Source organism: Phasianus colchicus, chromosome 2 (genome assembly GCF_987193195.1).
Source record: "Phasianus colchicus chromosome 2, bPhaCol1.hap1.1, whole genome shotgun sequence".
Lineage (NCBI taxonomy): Eukaryota > Metazoa > Chordata > Aves > Galliformes > Phasianidae > Phasianus > Phasianus colchicus.
In genome coordinates this window covers 29,141,925-29,164,422 of record NC_143437.1, presented here as the reverse complement: position 1 = coordinate 29,164,422, position 22,498 = coordinate 29,141,925, and the positions used below count along the sequence as shown (strand labels likewise).

At 40.1% G+C, this 22,498-nt stretch overlaps 1 protein-coding gene and 1 long non-coding RNA gene across 2 annotated transcripts in view; both read right to left on the bottom strand.

Annotated features, from left to right (window-relative positions):
* Positions 1–90: 90 nt before the first annotated feature.
* On the bottom strand, positions 91–2,209 carry SAYSD1 (SAYSVFN motif domain containing 1). Its single transcript, XM_090135208.1, has 3 exons — positions 2,051–2,209; positions 1,678–1,963; positions 91–1,532 (listed from the first exon to the last, which is right to left on the bottom strand). Exons 1-3 carry the CDS (start codon positions 2,186–2,188, stop codon positions 1,429–1,431), a joined length of 528 nt encoding a protein of 175 aa, XP_089991334.1. The 5' UTR covers positions 2,189–2,209; the 3' UTR covers positions 91–1,428.
* A 3,710-nt stretch (positions 2,210–5,919) lies between these two features.
* LOC116232945 (uncharacterized) overlaps positions 5,920–22,498 on the bottom strand; it is a 29,068-nt gene continuing 12,489 nt past the window's right edge. The window contains exons 2-3 of the long non-coding RNA XR_004167843.2: positions 10,071–10,295; positions 5,920–7,289 (exon numbers count right to left, since the gene is read on the bottom strand). This is a non-coding gene — a long non-coding RNA (uncharacterized LOC116232945). The remainder of the gene's footprint in view (positions 7,290–10,070; positions 10,296–22,498) is intronic.

The window sequence follows — 22,498 nt, the reverse complement described above, 5'->3', positions numbered from 1 at the left end:
ATTCTTGCCATCTCTATTTCAGAATTTATACTGTGCATTTATTTGAGTAGCATGAAATAAGAAAAGTAACAGAAAGCACTGGAACAGATGAACTGCATGAATTTTTATTTCTTGTGCCTTTCAGCTTCATTCTCATTTAGCGCAGTAATTTGTTTCATAAAGTATTAAACGGAATAGTCTACAAATTCACCCTGACATTATGTAACTAGAGTTTAAAGCAAATTAAGCCTTTATTTCCATTATTGCTGCTATAAAGTTCTATTGTTTCATGGATGTAACCTTAATATTTATTTGCATGTCTTTCCTTGCTTAAAACACCGACGGGATCTGTGAAAGGTGTCAAATTGTCAGCTTCCCCTGAACATGTTTATTTTATTCCTCGTGAATAAAGTTTCAACTCACAAAATGCTGTCACTTACTGGTGTACTTACCTTTTCCTAAATTATCACCTATTTATTACTCCATCGTTAGCAGAATACTTCCTAAGATTGTTGAGACTCCTAATTCATGGTTCTTCCATGAAAGTAAAGATTTCTATTTCCACTTCTGTGTCCACTACAAAGAGGGCTCTGAACCTGCAGAGGCTTTGTTAGTCAAAAACAAAATGGAGCACATTATCCATATGAAGTTAGATGAAAACAGTGAAAAGAACAGCGAGAACTCAGCTGGTTTGTACATCTCAGCCAGAAGATGGTGAAAGAAGTGAGAAAATTCTGTGGTTGGCTTTAGTAACATTTAGAATTTATACAACAGAGCGGTAGTAGAAGTTGACAGTGTTGCAGAGAGATACTGAAAAACGCTGCTAATACAGTAAGGTATTACTTGTGCCCTAACCTATTATTCTTTCCAGTCTAATTAACAAACACTTCCATTTGTTTATCCAACAAAAGATGGAACTTGTGGTAACTATAAATCACAGCTAAAACAGAAAAGACACAAACAGAATTTGAAAGACCAAGGTTGCGACTTTTGTTCTCAACAAAATAGGTGTAAACTCAACTAACTGCTCTTCACTACAACTTAATATCAATGATTTATTTTCATGGAATCATTTATATATTAGAAATACCAATAGGTCATAAAAAAACCTCAGTGGCTCATAAAGAAAAGTGCACCTGGCTGCACATGGGATGATGGTGAGAAGCATCACCAGCTGTGTGGTGGTAAAAAAGGACCGAGTCCAGCAACAAGCAAGTACTCTTTCATCTAAGAGCTTCTTGCAGTTCTGTATTTGCTGCTCATTGTCCCTAAGGTAAGTTATTTTTCCAAAATGATGTTTAAAACCACACGTGTCACTTGTCAGGAGTAATAATATTTTCGCCTTACACTGCAGATAGTCAACTTTGTAACATGAAGCGATCGGGAAACCTGCACCAAAATTTGATGTACTGGATGAAACACGGGCGTGATCAGAAGCAGCAGCTGGCTTCAGTTGTACCGATACCGCCTCGTGCCTCGTCTTGGGCGTATACAGAGCCGGGCGGGAAAGCAGCGGGGCACTCTCTTACAAGCGTAGTCCATCACCGGCCTCCCGTCGTAAGCAGAAAGTCACGACAAGCCGATGGCGCTTTGTTACGGCTTTATTCGGAAGCGGCGGGGAAGGAGTCAGGCACGGGCGGCGTAGCGCGGAGCACAGCCGCCGCCCCTCCTCCCCAGCCCGGCCCCAGCTCCGCTACGTCCCGGCGGCGGGCCGGTAATGCAGCTCCCGCTCCAGCTGCTCGGCCGTCAGCGTCCCGGCGATGGCGGTGCAGTCGGGGTTGAACACGGAGTAAGCGCTCAGCTCGCCCTGCCGCCGCTCGGCGGGGCCGCGTGTGCCGGCGTACATCCAGTAGAGGAGGGAGAGGACGAAGTAGGGCAGCCCCAGCTCCAGCTCGGCGAACAGCGCCAGCAGCACGGCCCACAGCAGCACCTTCAGCAGCAGCGGCCGCGCCCACACCGGCGCCGGCGCCCCGCCGGGACGGGCCTGCGGAGGCAGCAGCGAGACGTGCCTTCAGACGTCGGCCCCGCCGCCGCCGCCTCACGGCCCCCACCCGCACCGCGCGGCGCTCACCTGCCCGCCGCCATCCGGGCTCTCAGCGGGCTCCGGAGCCGCGGCCTTTCCCGGCGGCTCCGCGGGGCACAGGGGGACGGCAGCGGCGCTGCCGCGGGCGGCCCGAAATTGGGCCAGGCGCCGCTCCACGGCGGACATGGCCGGGCCGCGCCTGCGCGAGGGCGGGGAAAGGGCCGAGCCGCGCCTGTGGCGCCCCGTCGGGCGGGCGGGGCGATGTGTGGCCACACCCCCGGGCGGTGGCTGCAGGGAAGGGCGCCGCCCTGCGGGCCGGCGGGGGATGGTGGGAGTGGAGGTGGTGGTGGGCAGGTGTAGGAGGTGCCTCGGGCTGCGAAGCCTGAATGTAGGAGGTGTAGGCCTCAACACAGAGCAGCACAACAGACAGCTACTTCCACTTTGCCTTTCCAGAAGGGGTAGCAGCGCCCACACCCTAGCTTTGGAAAACATCTGGAAGGCTTCCTTTCCTTCCTTCTCTCCTCTCCTTCCCTTCCTTTCTCTTTTTTTTCCCCTCTCCTCTTCCTGTCCTTTTTTACCCTATGATTAAACTTTAAGGATGAATGTCAACACCAAATAGAAAAGGGGAAAAGTAAACCATCAAACAACCAAAGCGCACACAAGGGAAAATGAGATGTTAGCAGCTGTGGTGACTGCAGCGTTGTGTTGATGCTTGAACAGCCTAAAGGACAGCACTGGTCCAGAGAAGAAGGGATGACATGGCAGCTGTGTGTGTTGGGCACTGTATGCAGGCCCCATTCATTTGTTGCTGCTGCTCTCAGGGCTGAGAAGCACTGGGGCTGTCCACTCTCTTCTGGCCATGGAGGAACACATCACGGCCAGGCAGCCAGGGCCCCACAGAGGCAGCCCTCAGGCCTTGCTGTGGGCAATGAGGTGACACATCCAGGACACTCCATACCATCCTCTCTTTAACCAAAATATTAAACTAAGGAAGAGCCACTCTGTTATCCATCTTTCAGCTGTCACTACAGCTGAGAAATAGAAATTTATTTACAGGAGCTGGCTTGTAGCCTCTGGAGTAAAATATTTATCACTCTCTATCAATAATGAGACATCATTTTGTCCTGCAGTGTTGTTTCCAGTCACTTATTGCTTTCTCAGAAGTGACCTTTAGGGCTGAATATCTCATGCATGTGTCAGCCAAGAAGTAAATAGGAGAAGCCTAATAAAAAACAATTTGGGTGTTCTTAAGTTATCTTAATGTGGAAAAAAATTGTGTTTTTTTGCCAGCTAAATAATTTTTCAAATGCTTATTTTGTGCTTGGTTACAAAATAACTTTCTTTCAACCTTCAGACTTTGCAAAAAGTGCCACAGTGAATGATATTTTTCTCTTTACTTGTGGAAATTTGATTTTGAAATCACAGTCCAAAATGTTTTAAAATGTCCTTCACAGGACATTATTTGACTTTTTTTTTTTTTTACCCTCTTGCACTACTGTTTATAAAAGCAATACATCCAAGAAGTGATAGGTACTTGCAGTATTTATCCCCTATAGGTGTCCATAGCAAAACTGATACTTATGGCTGACATTAATGCCATTCTTTGCCAGCTATATCCAGCTATTCACATGCTATCAAATTGTATTCAAAATGTACTGGGTCTAATATGTATCTGCTAGCATGCAAATAGCTATTTTACAGCTGGGTTGGGCAATGTATATTGCAACGTGTTAGGAAACACAAATGAATACCATGAATCATGCCTCTGAAGTCTGAGTGCACTACAGTAACCTCATCTGTAAATGAACGCTACGCTGCAGACAAACACCTAAAGTAATTTTATATGTAAGATCTTTAATGGCATCAATATATCCTGTTTTTAAATGAACAGCTTCATTGAATAGATACTTGGGGAGGGTGGGGGGAGGGGAGTTCATTTGTTTGCTTAACAAACCATCTGGGTGATTTGCTCTTGACTCCGATGCTTACAAGTGTTCTCAACACAATAATCCCTATCTCTGCAGCCTCAGCCAGTGGTTGGAAGTGCAGGAGAGCGCATTGTGAATTAGAGAACGTTTCTTCAGGACTCTTGAGTATCTTAGTACCTTTCTCACTATGTATAAGAAAAATAAATTACACATGGTACTACAAGACAAGGCTTGCTTCTGTGAGCTGCAGCTAAGTAAATGATTAATCTAAATTGTCAGGTGCTATTGGTAGTTCTCTACCACTTTGTTCTTGATAACTGAAATTCTAATACTACCCACCACCTTCTACAGAAAGCAGCATTAAGATCATTTCAAAAACTTGCAATTATTTTGGCTTGGTTTTATGCTACATTCTAATGGTTGCATCTGTCATACAAAGAAGCCCACATGCATATTTCTCTCTGTCAGGAAGAAAGTTTGTTATTCTTATAAATTTTCACTGCAGCAATTCTGCTTTTTCCTTTATCCCAGCTATCAACTCTTCATTATGTTTTAATACTTATGACACAAAAGAATATTTGCCAATCCAGCATTTTCTTCTCAGCCAGCTATCACTGGCTTAAGGGGCCACATTTCAGTAGTTGGGAACTTCCAAACCATTAGCAACCTTGGACATGGCACACAGTCAGTAGAACAGAGGGAGATGAAGTGGCTGATGAAATAATTGGCAAAACTAGATAACAACCAAAATAATGTCCAAAGTGCAGCTGATCTTTTTTTTTTTTTTTCCTAAATTGATTTTCAAGCATCTCTTCTCCTTCAGAAAGCAAAAGAACTGAAAACTAATCTGGGGAAATATTTTACAAAACAGGTGTTATTAGAACTCTGTAGCAAAACATCAACACAACTGAGTTAAACTATATGCTTGATAGCAGCATTAGGATCCCATGGCACCCTGTGCATTTGTCATATCAGCAGCCTATCATCAGCACATCTTGGCATGAGCAGCCCATTTATTCAACTGTACAGGCTCATAGCCCTTGCCTAATGTTTTGAAGTATTTCTTACTTCCTACAGCTGCAGATATCTCTTTGTGTCAAGTTCGTACATGCCTGCTTCTTCACATATATCAACAGTAATCATGTCACATTAATTCTCTTGATGGATTAATCTAATTCACTGACAGAAGCTTTGTCCTTCATGCAGTAAGCATCCACACACACACTGACTTGCTAAGTGCTATAAATGCAGGCAGAAGGGCAGCCCATTATTAACATAACGACCTAACTTAATTAGTTCAATGGAGCTGAGGGAGCATTAGTTTTAGTTGTTCAAGTCTTAGGGAACATGTATTAAATAGATTGGAGTGCACAGATTCATGCTTGTCTAATTTCATACAGAGCTTTCCGCATATCCATTTACTAATCAGTACTAAAGTACAGAGGAGAGATGCTTCCTTTGTAAAAAAAAAAAAAATAGTTACTAATTTTGCTTCCTAAAATAGCAGCATGAAGGTACTTTGCATTTAGATTTAAAGGAAATATTTTGTCTGTCTTTTTATCGAAGCAATTTAGATTCTGAATTGCAGATTTTCACATTTGTGTGATTTCAAGATGTGCATGTTTGTTATTCAACAATGCATGCTAAACAGAGCTGAGATATTGGCCCTTGCAATACTGTTTTGTATGCCAAAATGCTCCGTATTTAAACACAATCAAATGTGAGCTAAGCAGAATTATTGTTTCCATCACAGCTATCTGAAATGTTCTTTAGGATTTCATGAGAAACTTCCATTTCGGGAAAAAAACACAGTAAGTTCCCCTTACTATTACAGTGTCAGCTGGAGATTGCAGCTATTTTGTGACATAATTAAAACAGGAAAGGGAGATCAACTTCATTTGTTTTATTACATTTAGAAGATTGCAGCCAATGAGAATTCTAGCAAAGACTACCTCGTTATATTCACAACTTTGATCTGATTCAGAATTCAAAGCTTTCAAAACTGTTTTCAGATTCAAAAGACCAGAATTATGCCTTTTGCTTGTTTGTTTGTTTTTATCATATAACAATAAATGTAACAGCAAGATTTAAATAAAGACTGAGGAAGGCAAAAAATGTAGTGCATTACCTCCCTATACACATAGGGAGGTAATTCTGTGTCCAGAAGTCTTTCATTACAAATGCACAGTAGATGTCAGTGGTTACATTGACTACTTTATGTATACAACCATTTCAATGAAAACACAATGGGCAGCAGAGTACTGACAGATTTGATTGTCAGAGGAACAGAATGTTTATGCAACAACCATTTCTCATACCTTCACATCGCTGCCCTGTATGATAGGGCAAGTAATCAACATTCAAAGGACTGTAAATCACCATATCTGGCAATACACATTCCAGTCAGCTGCTTGGAGCCTTAGGCTCATACTGATAGACTTGCCTGTAAGCAATCCAAATGCACGTGAGGCAGCACCCCAAGGTATGCCAGGCACTGGGGCTAAATGCTTTTTCTTAATTCCCACAAACTATTCAGTGCAAGACAAGATGAAGGAGGGAGACATCATAGCAAACCCATCCCTCTATGGCTTGAAACAGAAATGAGCTTACTTAACAAAAAATCTTTGTAGGTGTATATCTTTACAATATCTACGAGACATAGATCCAAATCATTACTTCTGAAAAAATACCAGATTGTGTGAAAATACCAACAATTTACTCATTTGTTCAAATTTCTACTTATTGTCATCCCTTAGCTGCAACATCTGCACTGGATTTTGACAGAGCTCTTAGAAATGTGAGAATCTGGGTTAACTCACTCAACTTGGTAAGTTAAACTTAATGGAGTGTTATTCACAGGCATAGTACTTTTCCTGCCAGTGTTTTTTCTAATAAATGGAAAAAAAGGTCTAGAAGCAGACCTGTTTGACATAAAATAGCAAAAGAGAACCAAGACCTAAACAAGTCTTACATCCATAAAGGACAAGAAGTGCAGCCTTTACTAATGGCAGAGAGCTAGTGAAAGGCAACTTTGGCTATGGATACAAATCAATAACTCTTTGAATCAAATGCTGCCAAACTTGCTTTGCAAAAAAGTCTATGCAGTACTCCAAAATCTGATCTGTAATACTGTAGCCTACCTCCAACATCTTCAAAAATGGAAAATCCTCAGCATGCCACTGATTTCCAATGGATAGATGTACAGTTGTCCCAGGGAACAATATAGTTATCTGCAGAACCATAATGAACAAATTGAGCAGTCTCCACTGATCAATGATCAGGACATAAAATGCCAGTTGGAAAGCCAGGCAAGGTGGTCTAAGTGAACACGCAGACAGGAGGGAAGCATAAGCGAATGCCTGTGGGAACAGCAGAGGCAAGAATGAGACACTGCAGTGGGTTTGAGAGAAATGGAGACGCCAAACCAGACCCTGAGCTTTCCTGAATTGATGAGGCCCTGTGAAGTGCCATCTCAATTCTATCAAAGTCAGTGGGAACTTTGCCAGGATTACATTGAGATTAGAACTACATCCCGTGACAGATGCAACTAAATTCATATCTCACTGTCTGCATGGTGAGACTTGCTGGCACCACACAAACTTGTTTGGTGTTATTTCCCTAAAAAAGAATAAAAATAATAATAATAAAAATACTTGCAACTTCTGCTTTTACCGTTACAGATGCAGTCAATTTACTCTGTTGTATTCCAGGTATTCCTCACAAATCTTGTATCTTATACACAGGATTTTAATAAGATAAAGGGGCAGCCCTTGATCTATGTATTTATGTATGGATATTCTGCCCTGGGGGACAAGAGGCAGGAGAGCTGCCCTGCAGAAAGGGATTTGGGGGTTCTGTTTGGCAGCAAGTTGAATATGAGTCAGCAGCATGCCCTGGCAGCCCAAAGAGCAAACCATACTCTGGGTTCATCAGGCCCAGCGCTGCCTGCTGGGAGAGGGAAGGGCCTTAGCCAAGCCTCTAGATTGGTAACAAGCAGAGCTCAGACATTGTTCTAGCTGCTTCTGGTGTGAGGATGTGGGGCATTCATTCTGCTTCTAGTGTGTCTAGAAACAAATCTTGGGCTGTGTTTCAGTATTTTGGGGCTTATCCTAAAAGACATTCAGCATTGCATTTGCAGCAGCCAGTTCAGCATGTAACTTCACACCTCACCTGTCTGTTCGTTATAATCCAAGTGGACCAGAGTTTCAGTACTTCACTTATTGGGGCCACCTAGGCCACGCTTTCATCAGTCAAACCCAAAAAGGAAAGAAAAAAAAAGAAATCCAAGGGATCCATACTTCGTATCTGTCTGTTGAGTTTCCAGACAGAAGGGGGAAGATAAGGAGGGGGAAAAGGGGGGGAGAAAGGGGGGGAACACAGGGCAGCACAGGATGCAGTATGTTCATTTGTCATTTCTTTCAATGGATGAATGAGTGGCTTCCGTGTGGCTTCCATGGGCAGAACACTGCACACTTTTAGCAAGTGTTACCCTGTCAGTTCTGTGTGAGTGCTTCAGTAAGGACAGCAAAAGGTAGCAGATAAATTGTAAATTCATGAGGGATAAACACTTACAGATTAACAAGTCTGTCATTTACCTTTTCTCTAGAAAAATAAATTTAACCAGACAAGCCAAACATTGGTTACATTTTACTTCTGTAAAAACAAAGTGCTTGTTGCAGAGCCTTTATGTTTAGAAGATGATTTCCGGCCTTACATTGCATATTAACGTGTATTTTCTTTCTTCCATGTTAGTCTCTAACTCCCTTTTGGAAAAGTTTTGGAAAAGTTCCACCACATTTCAGAATTTGTATTTTTCAAGATTCTTGAGGGTCACTACACAAGGCGTAAGAGAGCAATGGATTTAGTGAGGACACCATAAACTGAGGAGAAATGATAGCTCCCTCTGCTGTCATTTGATATGATTACTTTGAAGATTTCTGTATTAAACTCAGTTTTACATCACCTACAGAAAAGCAGACAGAGTATATGGATCATTATTTTTTTGGTCATGTTAGAACTACAGCTGCCTTGTAATTTATTTCTCTTTTACTATTTTCTAAGTGACTGAAATATTCCACAGTCAGGATTAGTCTATCATTTGGGATCTAAATAGAACTGAAAATTTAAATCCATGTCATCTGTTTGTGTGAGATAAGATTCACCTTTCAAAATATACCAGTTTGTTCAATAATTGTGGTTTTTATCACATGCACACTGAATTTCAACACGTATTTTCTAAAACCTAACTTCAGCTTGTCAAAGCCAAGAGTTAGACAGCTTTAATCTTCACTAATTCATACCGCTAACACTGAAAAGCTGCACGGTAAAGTTTAGATTGCACCTCTTTCCTGTTACTGAGGCATCCAATTCTAAGTCTGATCTTCTGAAGACATATTTGTGGGTTGACTGCAGAGGCCTGAAGGGATTTAAATCCAGGATTAGGGACTGAAATATAATTTACATTAGGTGATTACTCTCTCTCTTTTCTGTTTTCTTTCTGGGTGGACATATATTTGTGATTCTAGGGTAAGTGAATTTTAAGCAAAAGGAAAATCACATATACAGAGACTTTTCCATCATGTATCTGTGGAAATGTATTTACTTGCTGTAGAATTGATCTCAACCAAAATAGATATTAATTTGTTTTTCCTTTAATTCACTCGTGTACGAACGAGTGAAATATTCTGGATTTGTATTACTGTGATCTACACAAAATATCTGTCTTCAGAATGTGGGATACTGAAAAGGGAGCTCTGTGCCAATATAAAGTAAGTCATTTTCTTTAGGAACTTTTTGTGGTGCACTGAGCCAAAAATGGGCCTCTATATTTAATGTCTCTTCCACTAAATTGCTTTCAGAATTTGATTTCAGGTTTTCCATCTATTGCTTTCCCTTTTCAGAGGACATTTGTTTTCTTTCCTCTTCTTTCTTTCTTTTTTTTTTCCTTTAAACGTTCAGTATCAATATTTAAATTTAAGTTCTAGGGGAGATTCTCCTGTACTCTTTAAAACAAGCACTCCATTTTTGGCATATACATCTAATCTACGAGGAAAATAGTCTCCCATTTTGGTAGGTGGCAATGTTTTTAGGCTGGGGCCACCTATCACAACACGTAATAGAAAGTTCTGGACTTGACTTACATCTTTGTAGCCCTCAGACGTATTGTTACCATGCCTTGTTATTGCTGATGTGTTGTGTCCCTTACGACATGATCCAGGATATTTAGTAAAGTCTCCTCTGCTCTCTTGATGAAACTCATTGCAGGGTAAAGACAACTGTGGCCTTTCCTTCAGCATCATAGATATTACGTGATCTCAGGCAGTCTAACATCTTGCAGCACCCCAAAGCAGGCAAGCATCAATCATCTGGGAACAGCAAAAGAAAGACTTGTAGTATCAAGGCAGGCTGGATCCCAGACAAGAGCACAGCCCTGCCTTGGCCTCTCTGCACTGCACCATAGACTGCACCAGGGGACTGCAAAGCAAAATCTTCCAGCAAAGACATTCTGCATTTGGTATGCAGTTCTCCATCTTTTTTCCTTGTTGCTAAAATCCACCTCTCTGCAAGCACTTGTATTATGACACCTGTCTATCACCACTAGATGGTAGCAAAAAGGCATTGTTGAGACATTAAGCTTTCCTGCGTTCCTCTCTCCAACCCCGTACCCTTCACCGGTTCACCAAAGTATCTGCAAAGCAGACATGGAGACATGGAGCTGGTGTGAGGTAGGCAAAAGGGAGCCTGAAGATCTTCAGTTGTACAGATCCAGGACTAGATGCTTACTGAAGACCAACTGCTTTAGGAAGGCAAGTTTTAGTAAACATTTTGTTTTTTCAGAGCTAAAAAATAGGGAACAGGACACTTTTAGGGACTTTCTCAATGAGAACATCCTCTGAACTTGCAGAGAAATGCTCTGGTGCCATATTCCTCCAACAGTGCTGTTCAACAAACAGACTGTCAAGTAAAGGTTTCCATACTCAGCTCATTTCTCCAGGATATCTACGTATGGTAAGGTTATATCTGGAGAAAACCAAAGACAATAGCAAAGTAAAAGCAATTCATGGTGCTCTGATGGCATCATTAGTTCATTTAAAAAATACTGGCAATTAATAAATTAACTATCTGCTGGAAAGGAGATACAGGCAAAAGCTTAAAGATTCAAATACTGACTTCTTTCTGTTCTGCATCTATAATACAGATAGTCTTAAAAGCCCAATTCCATAGAAGTTTTTTCCACATACGGTCAAACTCAGTATTTTTGAATTAGGAGTGTTTTTTGTTGATCATTTGGTGGGAAAAAATAAAATAAAATACAAATTAAGAAAAAAAAAAAAAATTGCCCTGAACTAATTAGGAGAATACTGGGGGAGCGGGTTCTTGACTTCAGTAGGCTGCTTTACCAGGGACTCTGATCTCTACATCAGTGCTAGTGGGTCACATCATGGCACACTGTGAAGCAGTATTTCTGTCTCTCTATCCAGCCTTTGCTCTGGTCTCTCTCAGCCTACAGATCTGAATTAGCAGGCTACTGGAAAATCTTCTGTTGAAACATTCCTTTAAGAAATTTGGATTACAAAAAAAGTATCTTTTATTTGGAAAATTGCTCCAGGAACTCCTGACCATCTTTGTTCAGTGGAGCAGGAAGGTCACGATTTCAGAGTAAAAAAGGCAATGCTCAGCAAACTGCCTGACCTCCCCTTGTGCACGTACATCCCAGCTACTGATGGAAACCAGTAGAAAGCATGGCAGAATGACTGTGCTGTCATTTGGTTCCAACCAAGTAGCACTGGGAAGGGTGCAATTTATTTATTTTCTTCCCTCTCTAGTTCCTCCATGTTTAATTCTTGCTAAACTGCAACTGAGTTGAGTTCTTATTCCTCCACAACAGAAGAGCAAAGCAGGGAAAACAAAAAAAAAAAAAACCCAAAACCAGTAACTCTTCATTAAAGAGAATTGTTTCAAGAGCAAAAATCCAGAAAATGTCCTAAGACAAACAGGACCAACTGTATTAGATCTTCATTGTGGCATTACTGCAGGATTGATTCACAGGCAAAGTAATCAATACTGCACATTTTTTCTGACCTTTGCAACATCCTAGAGGTACTAATTCCACTAGGATAAATTTTTTAGCAATTTCTTGAGTATATTAATCAAAAGCACACTTTCCTTCCTGAATGTCAGGCAGTTGTGTAATTCTACTATTTATCTTTTTCATTTTTTATTATCGTTTCTGACAGAAAATATTTTTTTAAATCCTTGGTTTGTTTTCCATTACTTCACTTCATATCCTTTTCATAAGACAAGTTTGCTTTGGAACCCAATCCCTGTGGCACTTCCGTTTCCTCACAGAAATTGTTATTTGTCTTAGTTCCTGCATTTAAGTTATAGCCCAATCTTGCTCCATTTTTAGATTTCACCATAAAATAATGCTTTAAATCAAGGTGAATACCTCTGTTACTGTAGTGGATTTCACAAAGGCTTTTCCTGATGTCAGATTTTCCTTAGTCTCCAGACAAATACCACGGCTTTTTGTAGATGAAAGTTTTCCCACTAACAGGATATGTAGCCTTTCACCTCTAAGATAATGTTTTGAATCCTGTCTGTCTCAGTTGCCAAACAAGTGTCAAAGAGCAGCAACGTAGATTACAAGAGGTGAAGTATCTTGATGTAATTTCCAGGGAAAAGATTTTTACAAAGCATAGACGGAAGCAATTTGTCCCTTTCTTTTGAGCTCGGCCTTGCTAACCAAGAGTTAATAGTCAGAAACTAAAGGAAGACTAAATCAGTTACGAAATAAAGCCATGCATTAAGTCATGCGTTGAAGTTGTTTGCAGATTTAAGTTTCTTAAGTGTAAGACTTAATTGAGTGTTAAGATAACATTTACTCTGACCAGAAGCATGAACTGCACTGCCCATGTTAGCTGAAGTGTTAGTACCTTTGCTTTCACTCATCAGCAAGAAAGGGCTTGTTACCATTGCTTCTAATATATACATTTTTGCACACCTGGAAAAGATGGCATATAAGCAGAAGAAAAGCTTCCCTTTTTGTATGCCCAAATTCTATCTATTCCATTACTTTATTGATGTGCATATTCATTGTATTCACTATCCTGAAGGCTCCAGCTAGGTATTTCTTACAGGAACAGGACGTGTGAGCATTTCCTGGGTTCATTTGATCATTCAGCTACATGGAAACCTGAGCTTTGTTGGAAGTTAAAGGGAGAAATTTGTGTTTGGGTAGATACCTACATGTAAGCCTTCAGCATTTTTACTATAGAACAGTTTTGAATCAAGAGCTTCTGTCCCTTGTTCTGTATTGTAACAACAGCTTACTGTGAGGCACTCGAAACGCCAGAAATACAAAAGACTGCTATAGTAATATAAAAGACTGTAATATTCTGCCAGATTCTATAAAAGAACAAAAAACGATCAATTAGCATTGTGTTATCATATAAACACTGGGCTTAATGTAACACATGGATTTAATACAAACTGTAAACTTGAATACAGCCATAGATGCCACTGAGTCAAAACTTTTCTCCTACTCACAAAAAAAAATGCAGAAACCACAGTGCTATAAGCCTGTTAGAAAATTAGCTCACTGAACAAAATCGGTCATTTTGCCTCTCAGAGTAACCTAAGCTTCTACTGCAAAGCTTTGTCTTCAAGCGAGAGCAATTATCAGTTTTGAGCACATAAAAATAGTAATAGCTTCTACTGCCTAGTCATAAATAGAAAAAAAAATAGGATGATATGGTTTATCACCATGCAAATATATTAGTACCCTGGTCTAAAAAACATTAATCTGCTGCATAGAAATATATTCACAGTAGACAGGACAACACTCACTGAAGAGAGACAAGCAAGTACTGAAATTCATCTTCAGGTGAAATTGTTTTATATTGTTATTTTTAATTGCCATTGCACTGAGTAGATAAATTTTCAATTCTAAGCAATGAAACATTCATAGTTTTGCTCTTTAGTCAAAAGCAAAATAAGAAACCAGTAGATGTCTTGTTTAAATTAGTTATATCAGAATCATTTGAGTTGGAAGGGACTCTTAAAGGTCACCTAGTCCAACTCCTCTGCAATGAGCAGAGATATCTACAGCTAGTTCAGGGTGCTCAGAGCCTGGTTCAGCCTGACCTTGAGCATCTCCAGGGATGGGGCATCCACCACATCTTGTGTGTCATGGTTATGAATACAGTAACACCTGCAAGTTTCTTTTTTGTTTTGTTTTTCTTTTCTTTTCTTTTTTTTTCCCAATGGTAGATGTTATTTTATTTAACAGCTCACCAGTTAGGGCAAGTAATAAAAGTCAAGAGGATATGAGAATCTCAACAGTTAGGAAAATATTGTAAGATCAGTAAGATAGGCCTCAGGCTGCTGTATTAATTGCATCCCAGTGGAGTTTCTTACTCCATACCCAGGTAATCACATACCATCTGAAGGCGAACCTTTGATTTTTGTGCTCTGGGCCCTGGAAAAAAAGTGTCTGCAATACTTTTTTTGTATTATTTTACCTGCAGGTGTGCTTTGCTGAGGTCACAGACATGTATTTCAGTAATTTTTTCATCAACATTCTGCCCAGGAGCCTCACACAGCAATGACAACAGCAGAATTGCTTACTTGCAGAGTACATTCACAGCCTAAGCTTCTCTGATAAAAGATTTGCTGTTTTGCTTACTTTCTTGCTCTGCTTTTACAAACAGTCTATTTAAAATCACCAGTATTGAAATGTGAAACATAACTGGGAAAAAAATTGCCAAATGATAAAGAAGAAAGCCTCCTCCTACAGTCACATCAATGTCTGTAGGCGCAGCCTACCTGTGAACTGCCTGGTCCTCTGACCAGAGAAGTACATTGTTTTTTAAGAGCAGTTTAAACTTGCTGGAGCATGCATATACACAGACATTTCTTCCTAACCTGTTTTTTAGCAAGTGTTTCTAACATACTACCCTACTGAAAAAGAGTACAGCTGGAATTGAAACAAAATATAATATCTGGCTTTGACGGACACATAATTTTTGAAAGAGAAGTATCTGCTGTTAGTAGGTTTTGCAAGGCCATAATCTTGCTCTCACATGACCCAACAGCATATTAGAAGGCCACATTTGCAATTACTGGAATTCATACAGAGTTTAGTAATTTCTGTAAAATTAATCCTACAGACTCATGAAAGCCCATTCAGACTTTGCTAGCAAGAAGCATATTATCTGAAAGTAGAAGTGTAATGCTTTTTGGTGTATTTTTGCACCTGCAGTAATGACAAAATGGGAGTGTACAGAAACCTGGATGAAATTGTTCTTATCTCTTGCTACCATGGTTTATATTTAGAAACAAAAAATCATGATGAAGGTTATTGTCATAACTCAGAACTGTGCTCTGCATGTTTGAACATGTGTACAAAGCCCAAGTTTATCTAAAGGAAGCAGTCAACCAAAGATCAAATATTCCCTTACAGGGAATGGGAAGCAGCAAGAACTTTGGACTTTGTGAGTTTGAGTTTCTGCTGTGTTGCTTGGTGTGCCTCCTTCACAGCGTGAGAGAAGAAGGGTGGCAAAAGGGCTTCTCAGGACACTCCTGATACTCTGAGCAAGTGGAAGGGGCAGGAGAGAAGCAAGGAAGTGAGTCTAGATGTTTCTTTTTCCTGAGTTCTGCTCCAAGGTTTCTGAATGAGAAGGAAGGATGAATAGGGACAAGAATTGACTGCTGGTAAACATAGTCACTCCCAAGTCATAGGCCCCTGCAGCTTTGAGCATCCTCTTAATTTGTCCTGCCTCTGACCCACACTACAGGTTACCAGTCCATTCCTTCTTCTGTCCCAGTCATATTCCTCACCTACCTACATGCAGTGAGCCACTGTAAGCTAGAATGTCCTAATTACTTCCACTCTACAACTTCTGCCTTTGTCTTAATCACTTCCTTTCCTTCTAGCTTTCCTCCTATCCCAAATCCCTTCTCAGCACTCCTTTTCAAGACTCCATGTTCCCTCCTCTCACCTGTTCCATACGTTAACCACAGAATGCAGACTCTCCCATTCAAGAGCCTCTCCCCATAAGATCCTCTTGTTTCAAATTCTTCCTCCTGATCCCACAATCCACTGTGGAAACTCATACCACTATGTTCTCACTCTTCCCTCCACCCTCAATTTTCTATCCTGCTCCCAAATTCTTTTCCAGCTCACCTCACCCCATACATGTGCACACCCTTATCTGCAACTCCTCTCCCTCCTGCATCCCTGCCTCAGGCCACCAACCCACTGCAGCGTTTTAGATCTTCTTGCTCAGCTTTGGTGATGTGCCCATCTCTGCTATGTTCTTCCTCAATAGCTGGGTGGTCAGCTAAAGCCTTTCTTGACTGACTTTCAGGACAAAAGGAAGGGCTAAGACCTCTTCATTTAACCATGATTTCAAAAGCTCAGCCTGCACTTATCAGACCCCAACAAGAACAAAATGGTATTCAAAAGAAAACAGTGAGGTGAGAAAGAGGATAGTCATACTTATCAAGAAAATACTTTGTAGGTATTTGCCCTAATTCATCATATAGAAGTAGACAGTGGAAAAAAGAATTCATCTAGAGGTAGAAGAGCAACAGAAAACTTTGGAGATCAGTATTTCCCTTAACCAATCCCAGAAGGATGGAAAGGCATCAGAGCAGAACTTATGTTACAGGTCTGCATTACACTTGCATTCTCCTAAACATCTGGAGAAGCACACATGCCACAATTGTGCTCCATCTCTAGACAGCAAGAAATGGTGCCCTGGAACCTCAGGTTCTTGGGAACAGCATGAGGCAAGCCATCAGAGACCTAGCAGAACCAACAGGGGAAATTCCTGGTTTGGATTTTGAGAAGATTGCAAAACTGGCAATAAAATTTTCCCCAGAGCTGTGTATGAACAACTGCACTGCAGCAGGCTGGTGTTATTTGCAAGACATTATGATAGTAACAGGAAAATTCTTTCACATATATTGTTGCAAAATGGCACTGAGCAATATTTATGAATATATCCTTGAACATTTTTCCATCACTGACAGTGACTAATCCTGTGCAGTTCTAGCCAAACCTTCTCAGTAAGTGCAGAGGATCCATTGCATAAACTGCCATGTGGCAGTTAGCAAGGACAGCATGAGAGGCCAGTACCCAATTTCTTTCCAGTTTGAATAAGATTTCTTGATAATGTAAAATTCTTTTGCCAGAGAAAACAGGAAGTAGTCAGAATGGCTGAAGAAGTGTGATTTTTATTAGCAACCATCCAAATTCTGAAGGAAGAACAAAGCAATTTGTTTGTCAACATACTGACAGGAGCACTACTTTACTACTTTAACAAGCAAGTCAATGTAGATGTTGCAAATGATTATTTGGATACCAGAGCACTGCTCAGTTTTTGTTGCTTGTGTAGACTTATACTGCAGTGCAGTGCTTTAAGCATAGCTTTCAAGTGTGGGTGTAATGTGTGGTAGTAAGGTATGCTGGAGTATATTATCAATGTATGATGGAGTCATTTGTAGCAGGGACAGGCCTGTTTCATTGGAAGAACTATTTTAAAAGATCTTATTCTGCTGTATTCTTCTTTAAAAAAAAAAAAAAAAAAAAATCCCTCCTCTGTTATTCCTCAACCTCTTCCTCCTGATTCCTTGCTTGTCTCTTCAGCTAAAGAAAGCAAAAGCAGGAAACTTTCAATGCCTGAATACTATAACCCTTTAGAAAATTCCAAGCTTGTGTTCAAATCCAGGCATTGCTAGCCCTTTACAGAAAGCTCAATCAGAGTTTTCAATGAGAACAACAGTAATTAAGAACCATTATCTGCACTGTAACTCATCTTTTTAAAATATACTGTTCCCAGTGCACATAGAAATAACCATGTATGCAATGTGTACCATACATGCTACCATTTTTGAAGGTATCAGGGAGTTGGGGTTGGCTAGTTTAGAGCAGCTACATAAATGCACAGATAGAGAGCTGTTTAATGGGAGTCTTTTGAACACCTTTTGGTGATATGATACCTTTATGATACCTTTCAGCTTGCAAACCTGCTGCACAGCAAGCACACAGGGAACTGCAAACTGGGTACAGTTACTTTGATCAAAAATATCAAAAATCAAAATCTCTCAAAAACACATGAATTTACAACATATACAGCAATAGCTAGGATGCACTTGACTACTTCAGATTCTCTCGTAGATGTCACATACATAGACTACTTTCCTCATCAATATACATGATTTGTAATTTCTTCTGTTGGCATTACTGAAGTATCAATTTTAAGACAACAAACAATATTTCCTTTACATGCCGAAGAAAACAGGAGTATTAACATCTTAAGCCTTCCCTAAAGATGGCAAGATTCCCTTAGTTTGTGCATCCCTCAACAATGCACTTTATGCCCATGTGAGGAGGGGACAATTCCTCCCACAGCTTTAGTCGTTCTTCAAGAGTATCTTTTCTTTCTACCAAACAAATGTTACTCTGCTCACCTATCCATGTTATCTTTGGTTTCCGTCTGTCACCAGAATCTGTGTGTGGGCTGCTTTTCGTGAAGGCCTAACTCTGACTCAGAAAATGCTGAGGGCCCTTCTACCCTTGGAGCTTGGCTCCTCTTGCCCCAGGTTTGTCTCCCAACACACGATGCTGAGCTTGGCTGCCAAGTATTCCACTTAGGTAACGCTTGGCATTTCCAGCCCCAGGGCCTCAGCACTGATGCAATTTCCAAAATTATTTTTTTAAAGCCACAAATATTTTGAATTCCTAGCAACTGAGAAACCCCAAAAGCAAGAAAGCAGCATTCTTCTGCCAGGAAGCAAAGAAGAAAGGCTACAGTGGGGAGAAGAATGGTCAACTGAGAACAGCTTCTACTCCCTCTTTCTTTTTTAATGTAATGTAATGTAAGGTCATGAGAGAGGGGAGAAAGACAAAAACTGCGATGGAGAGAGACTTGTTCTGAATTCCACTCCTTGGGACTAGAGGTGGAAAAGATCACAGAAAGCAATAGTACATCTTTCTCTCCTCTGTCCTCCTGCCTCCATAAAAGCTATGTATCAGTACAGGTGAGAAAAAGATGTTAGTTATTTTCCACCTTCCTTCTTACTTAAAAATAAACATTCGCATAGTTAATGGTTAGTGCTGCTGAGATCATGGAACAGTTTTCTTTCTACATTTTACCTAAGGCTTAATGATGAAGTTATGCTGCCTTTAGGCTACAAAAGGCAAGTATGCAGAGAGTACACCTCATCCACAAATGCAGTCAGTACTTGACGTCTCTGAGCTAAAAATAAAAACTAAAAAGTAAAGAGAAGTGAATAATGAAAGCAATATGCAAATCAGGAAGCTGAGAGTCTAGAAGCAAAAAACAAGTCTGAAGAAGGGCAAGAAACAAGCAACATAGAGGATTTCCAAATTCAGCACTAATTCTAGAAAGATATTTCTGTGAAGGTTGTTTGCGTATGATCTTCGAATCAGTCACAGGTGAATGTATAAATAAATAAACAAGCTGTGGTTACAGAGTTTACAGATTTGGAGCTTTACTGCAAAACAAAACTAGCCCCCCAAATATTTTCTTTAGGCTTGATACACATTTTTCTACGGCTAAGAGAATTTGAGCTTCTAACCTCAGCATCACAGCTAAATGCAGGAGATCACAGAGCTGATCCAAAGTTCATTAAGCAACAGAGCAATAAGCTGGGCTAGCCTTTGGATGCAATAAAATACAGATAACTGTGCTGTATTTCCGAGGAATAAGAGGCATAGGCAAATTAGCTGACTTCACATAACATATAAGGTCACTATTATTTGCAGAAGCCATAAAACATGATGAATAATATAGATAGGGTCAAAATTGTTAAGAACACAAAATTAATAATTATAAACACTGATAAGACATGGAGAGCTTGCTTTTCAAATGTTAGGCAGGCAGGCAGTCAAGCCAGTTGCTCAGAAAAATACAGGAATATTTCTCATAGCTGAGCACACCAAAAGAATAAAGTACCCCAACATCAGGGTGCTGCTGGGAACAGAGTGCATGAAGAAAGCAGTAGGTTTGGAAGAAAGAGTATAGATGACCAACTCTGAAAATGCCCGTCTGACACACAGTGAAAGTTGTTACCCTAATTCTAACCAGTTTGTGGCACTGTTTGAAAGCTGCCTTCCTAATGTGGGACATTTCGTATATAACCTAATGATATCGAGTTGTTAATTGGCATGTGAGTTTTTTGAAATAAGTGAATATTTGAAGCATACTATCTGAAAGAAACTTGTTGCACAACATCTCATGAACTCCAGTAGGTGACATACATGTAAAATTAAGATTGAGTGTGAGGGAGGAGAAAAAAAGCTTTCTGTGCTCTTTTGGAAGAACATACCTCATTGTTATAGAATAAGTCTTCACTTTTAAACAGGAACCAGAGCGAGTTGTTCAAGTCTCACTGCAAATGTATGGTTTTAGGAAAGGAATCCCAAAATATTACTGCGAAAATGAGATAGGTATATAATATGTCCTGTTTTATCCCAATTTGAAACCACTAGCACAAATGGTAAGACTATGAGTGAGATTAATTAATATGTAAAAAAGAAAAAGCCTAATAGTGATCTAGTGCACAAAGATCACCCTGTCATTAATCTAATGATACGCTTTTCGTACCACCAATTGAAATGCCTTATTTCACAAACACAATCTTTTCCCTGTCAGGAAAAATACTAGTGAGATTGTTGTAACAGCTGTTATGATTTCCATGTATTTTTATTAAATTGTTTTTGTGGTTTTTTTTGGTCTGGATACCTTCTCATCCCTGCGAGGAATCATTCCACTAGTTGGCAGTATTACCTCACTCAAGCAAATAGCCTTAAAACAACATGTTCACCTACAAAATCGAGCTCTGCAGATCTCATTCAGCAACATCTGAGAAAGCTGCTGAGAGATACAGCAAAAAAAATTATTGGATTGGAAGGATTGGAAAATCACTTCCCCATCCATACCATATTTCTCTTCTAACAAATTTTTAGTTTTGTGTAATGTTCTGAAGCAGAGACCAAAGCAAACCCAAGTGAACTTGTCAAAGCAAACAAAAAGATCATCATAGCCATAAAGACATGCACCTAAGGATAAGTCCAGGCTGTGAATGCAGAGCCAGTGGTATTCCCAAGTCAGCAACCTTTAAAAGCAGAAACACAGCTGATGAATGCAAATATGAAGCAGAAGTATCTTATATATCCCAGTGAGCTACTTCTATCACATTTCAATGCAATGCCTTATTCTGTTCTGATTGCCAGCTATGAACTACTGATGACAAGGCAAGTGACAATTTCTTGAGTTGGAATTTTTGTTTAAGTCATTTTTAGAATTAAAGGAAGGATTTGTTCCTCGTCTTTCAAGAAGGAGTAGGGCACTGCATTTGGGAGCTAGAGTGCCAGCAGGCCTCTTGGCTGTGCTGCCTGTGCTGGCTCCAAAAGGATCATTAGAAACTCATTAAAGTAATGAATCTGTTAGTTCTGTAGCTGCATTCACACACACCCGCCAAGATGTTGGTTGCCTCCTTGGCTCTGACTTATGGCATCTGCTAAGCATCCCCAGGATTCAGCAGCACAAACTGCTCCTGGGATTCTCTTCAGGCAGGAAAGTGGAAATGAAAACAGGTCACCTGGTCTGTGGGAGAAGACTTTCATCTCTTGGAGTCTTAACTTGTATGGCTGCTACTGGAATAGTTAATGCTTTGTTCTAGCTGTAAATCAGGCTTCCTTTCAAGCAAAATTACCATATTGGTTATCTAGAAGCAACCTTTTAAAAATATCCACTTCTCAAAGGAAAATGAACACAGCCTGAAAGAGCTGTTTTAGAACAATAAAAGAAAAAAGATGTAATCTCTACAGCATTGCAAATTCTGGCTCACGTGCAAAGCCCACAGACTGACACAAGCACATTAACTGCAGTGAGTCAAGGAAAGCTCTCAAATTAAATCCTCATCTACACTGCTGACACACTTTATGGCCTTAGGTATGTCTCATCAACACCTCTGAGCTCTAAGATACGCATAACACTCCCAAGCATTAAGAAAATTAATTCACTAGTAACTGCAAAGCCCTAAGTAAATGTTTACAACAATTAACAACCAGGTTTGGGTGATGATGTTTTCATATCCAGAACAAAAGGAAATTTAAAATGCAAGCACAACCAGCATGAATGGTAGAAAATAAAATTAAAACAAAACCCCTTTCACTTTTAAGATCTCTAAAGATCTTCTTTGAAATCCAGAATAATAACAAAACAACAGCCAGTCTGCGGTTTTGAACAACTTGACATCAACTCTTTAAGACAGAACTTTAGAATGATATACAAGAAATTATGCATCTAAACTTTGCAACTGCTTTGCATATACAGTTTTATAAAGTCTCACAAGAGAAAGCAGCTGATCCCACAACTGCAAAGATATTTCCTGTTGCTTTGCATTTAAATTAAACCACTCAATAAGTTACACTGTGCCACAAGGCAACACACAGATGATCACAGAAAATACATTAAACAATCACGAAATCTCCTACTATCAAGTATCTTAGCAATCGCTTCCTTTGAAGATG

What these genes read in the sequence shown, in the direction of transcription:
- SAYSD1 (XM_090135208.1), bottom strand. Translation starts at nt 2,188, where the DNA reads ATGTCCGCCGTGGAGCGGCGCCTGGCCCAATTTCGGGCCGCCCGCGGC. An exon ending in GCCCGGATGGCGGCGGGCAG is followed by an intron (nt 1,964 to 2,050) that starts GTGAGCGCCGCG and finishes CTGCCTCCGCAG; the next exon opens with GCCCGTCCCGGCGGGGCGCC. An exon ending in TTACCGGCCCGCCGCCGGGA is followed by an intron (nt 1,533 to 1,677) that starts CGTAGCGGAGCT and finishes CTGCTTACGACG; the next exon opens with GGAGGCCGGTGATGGACTAC.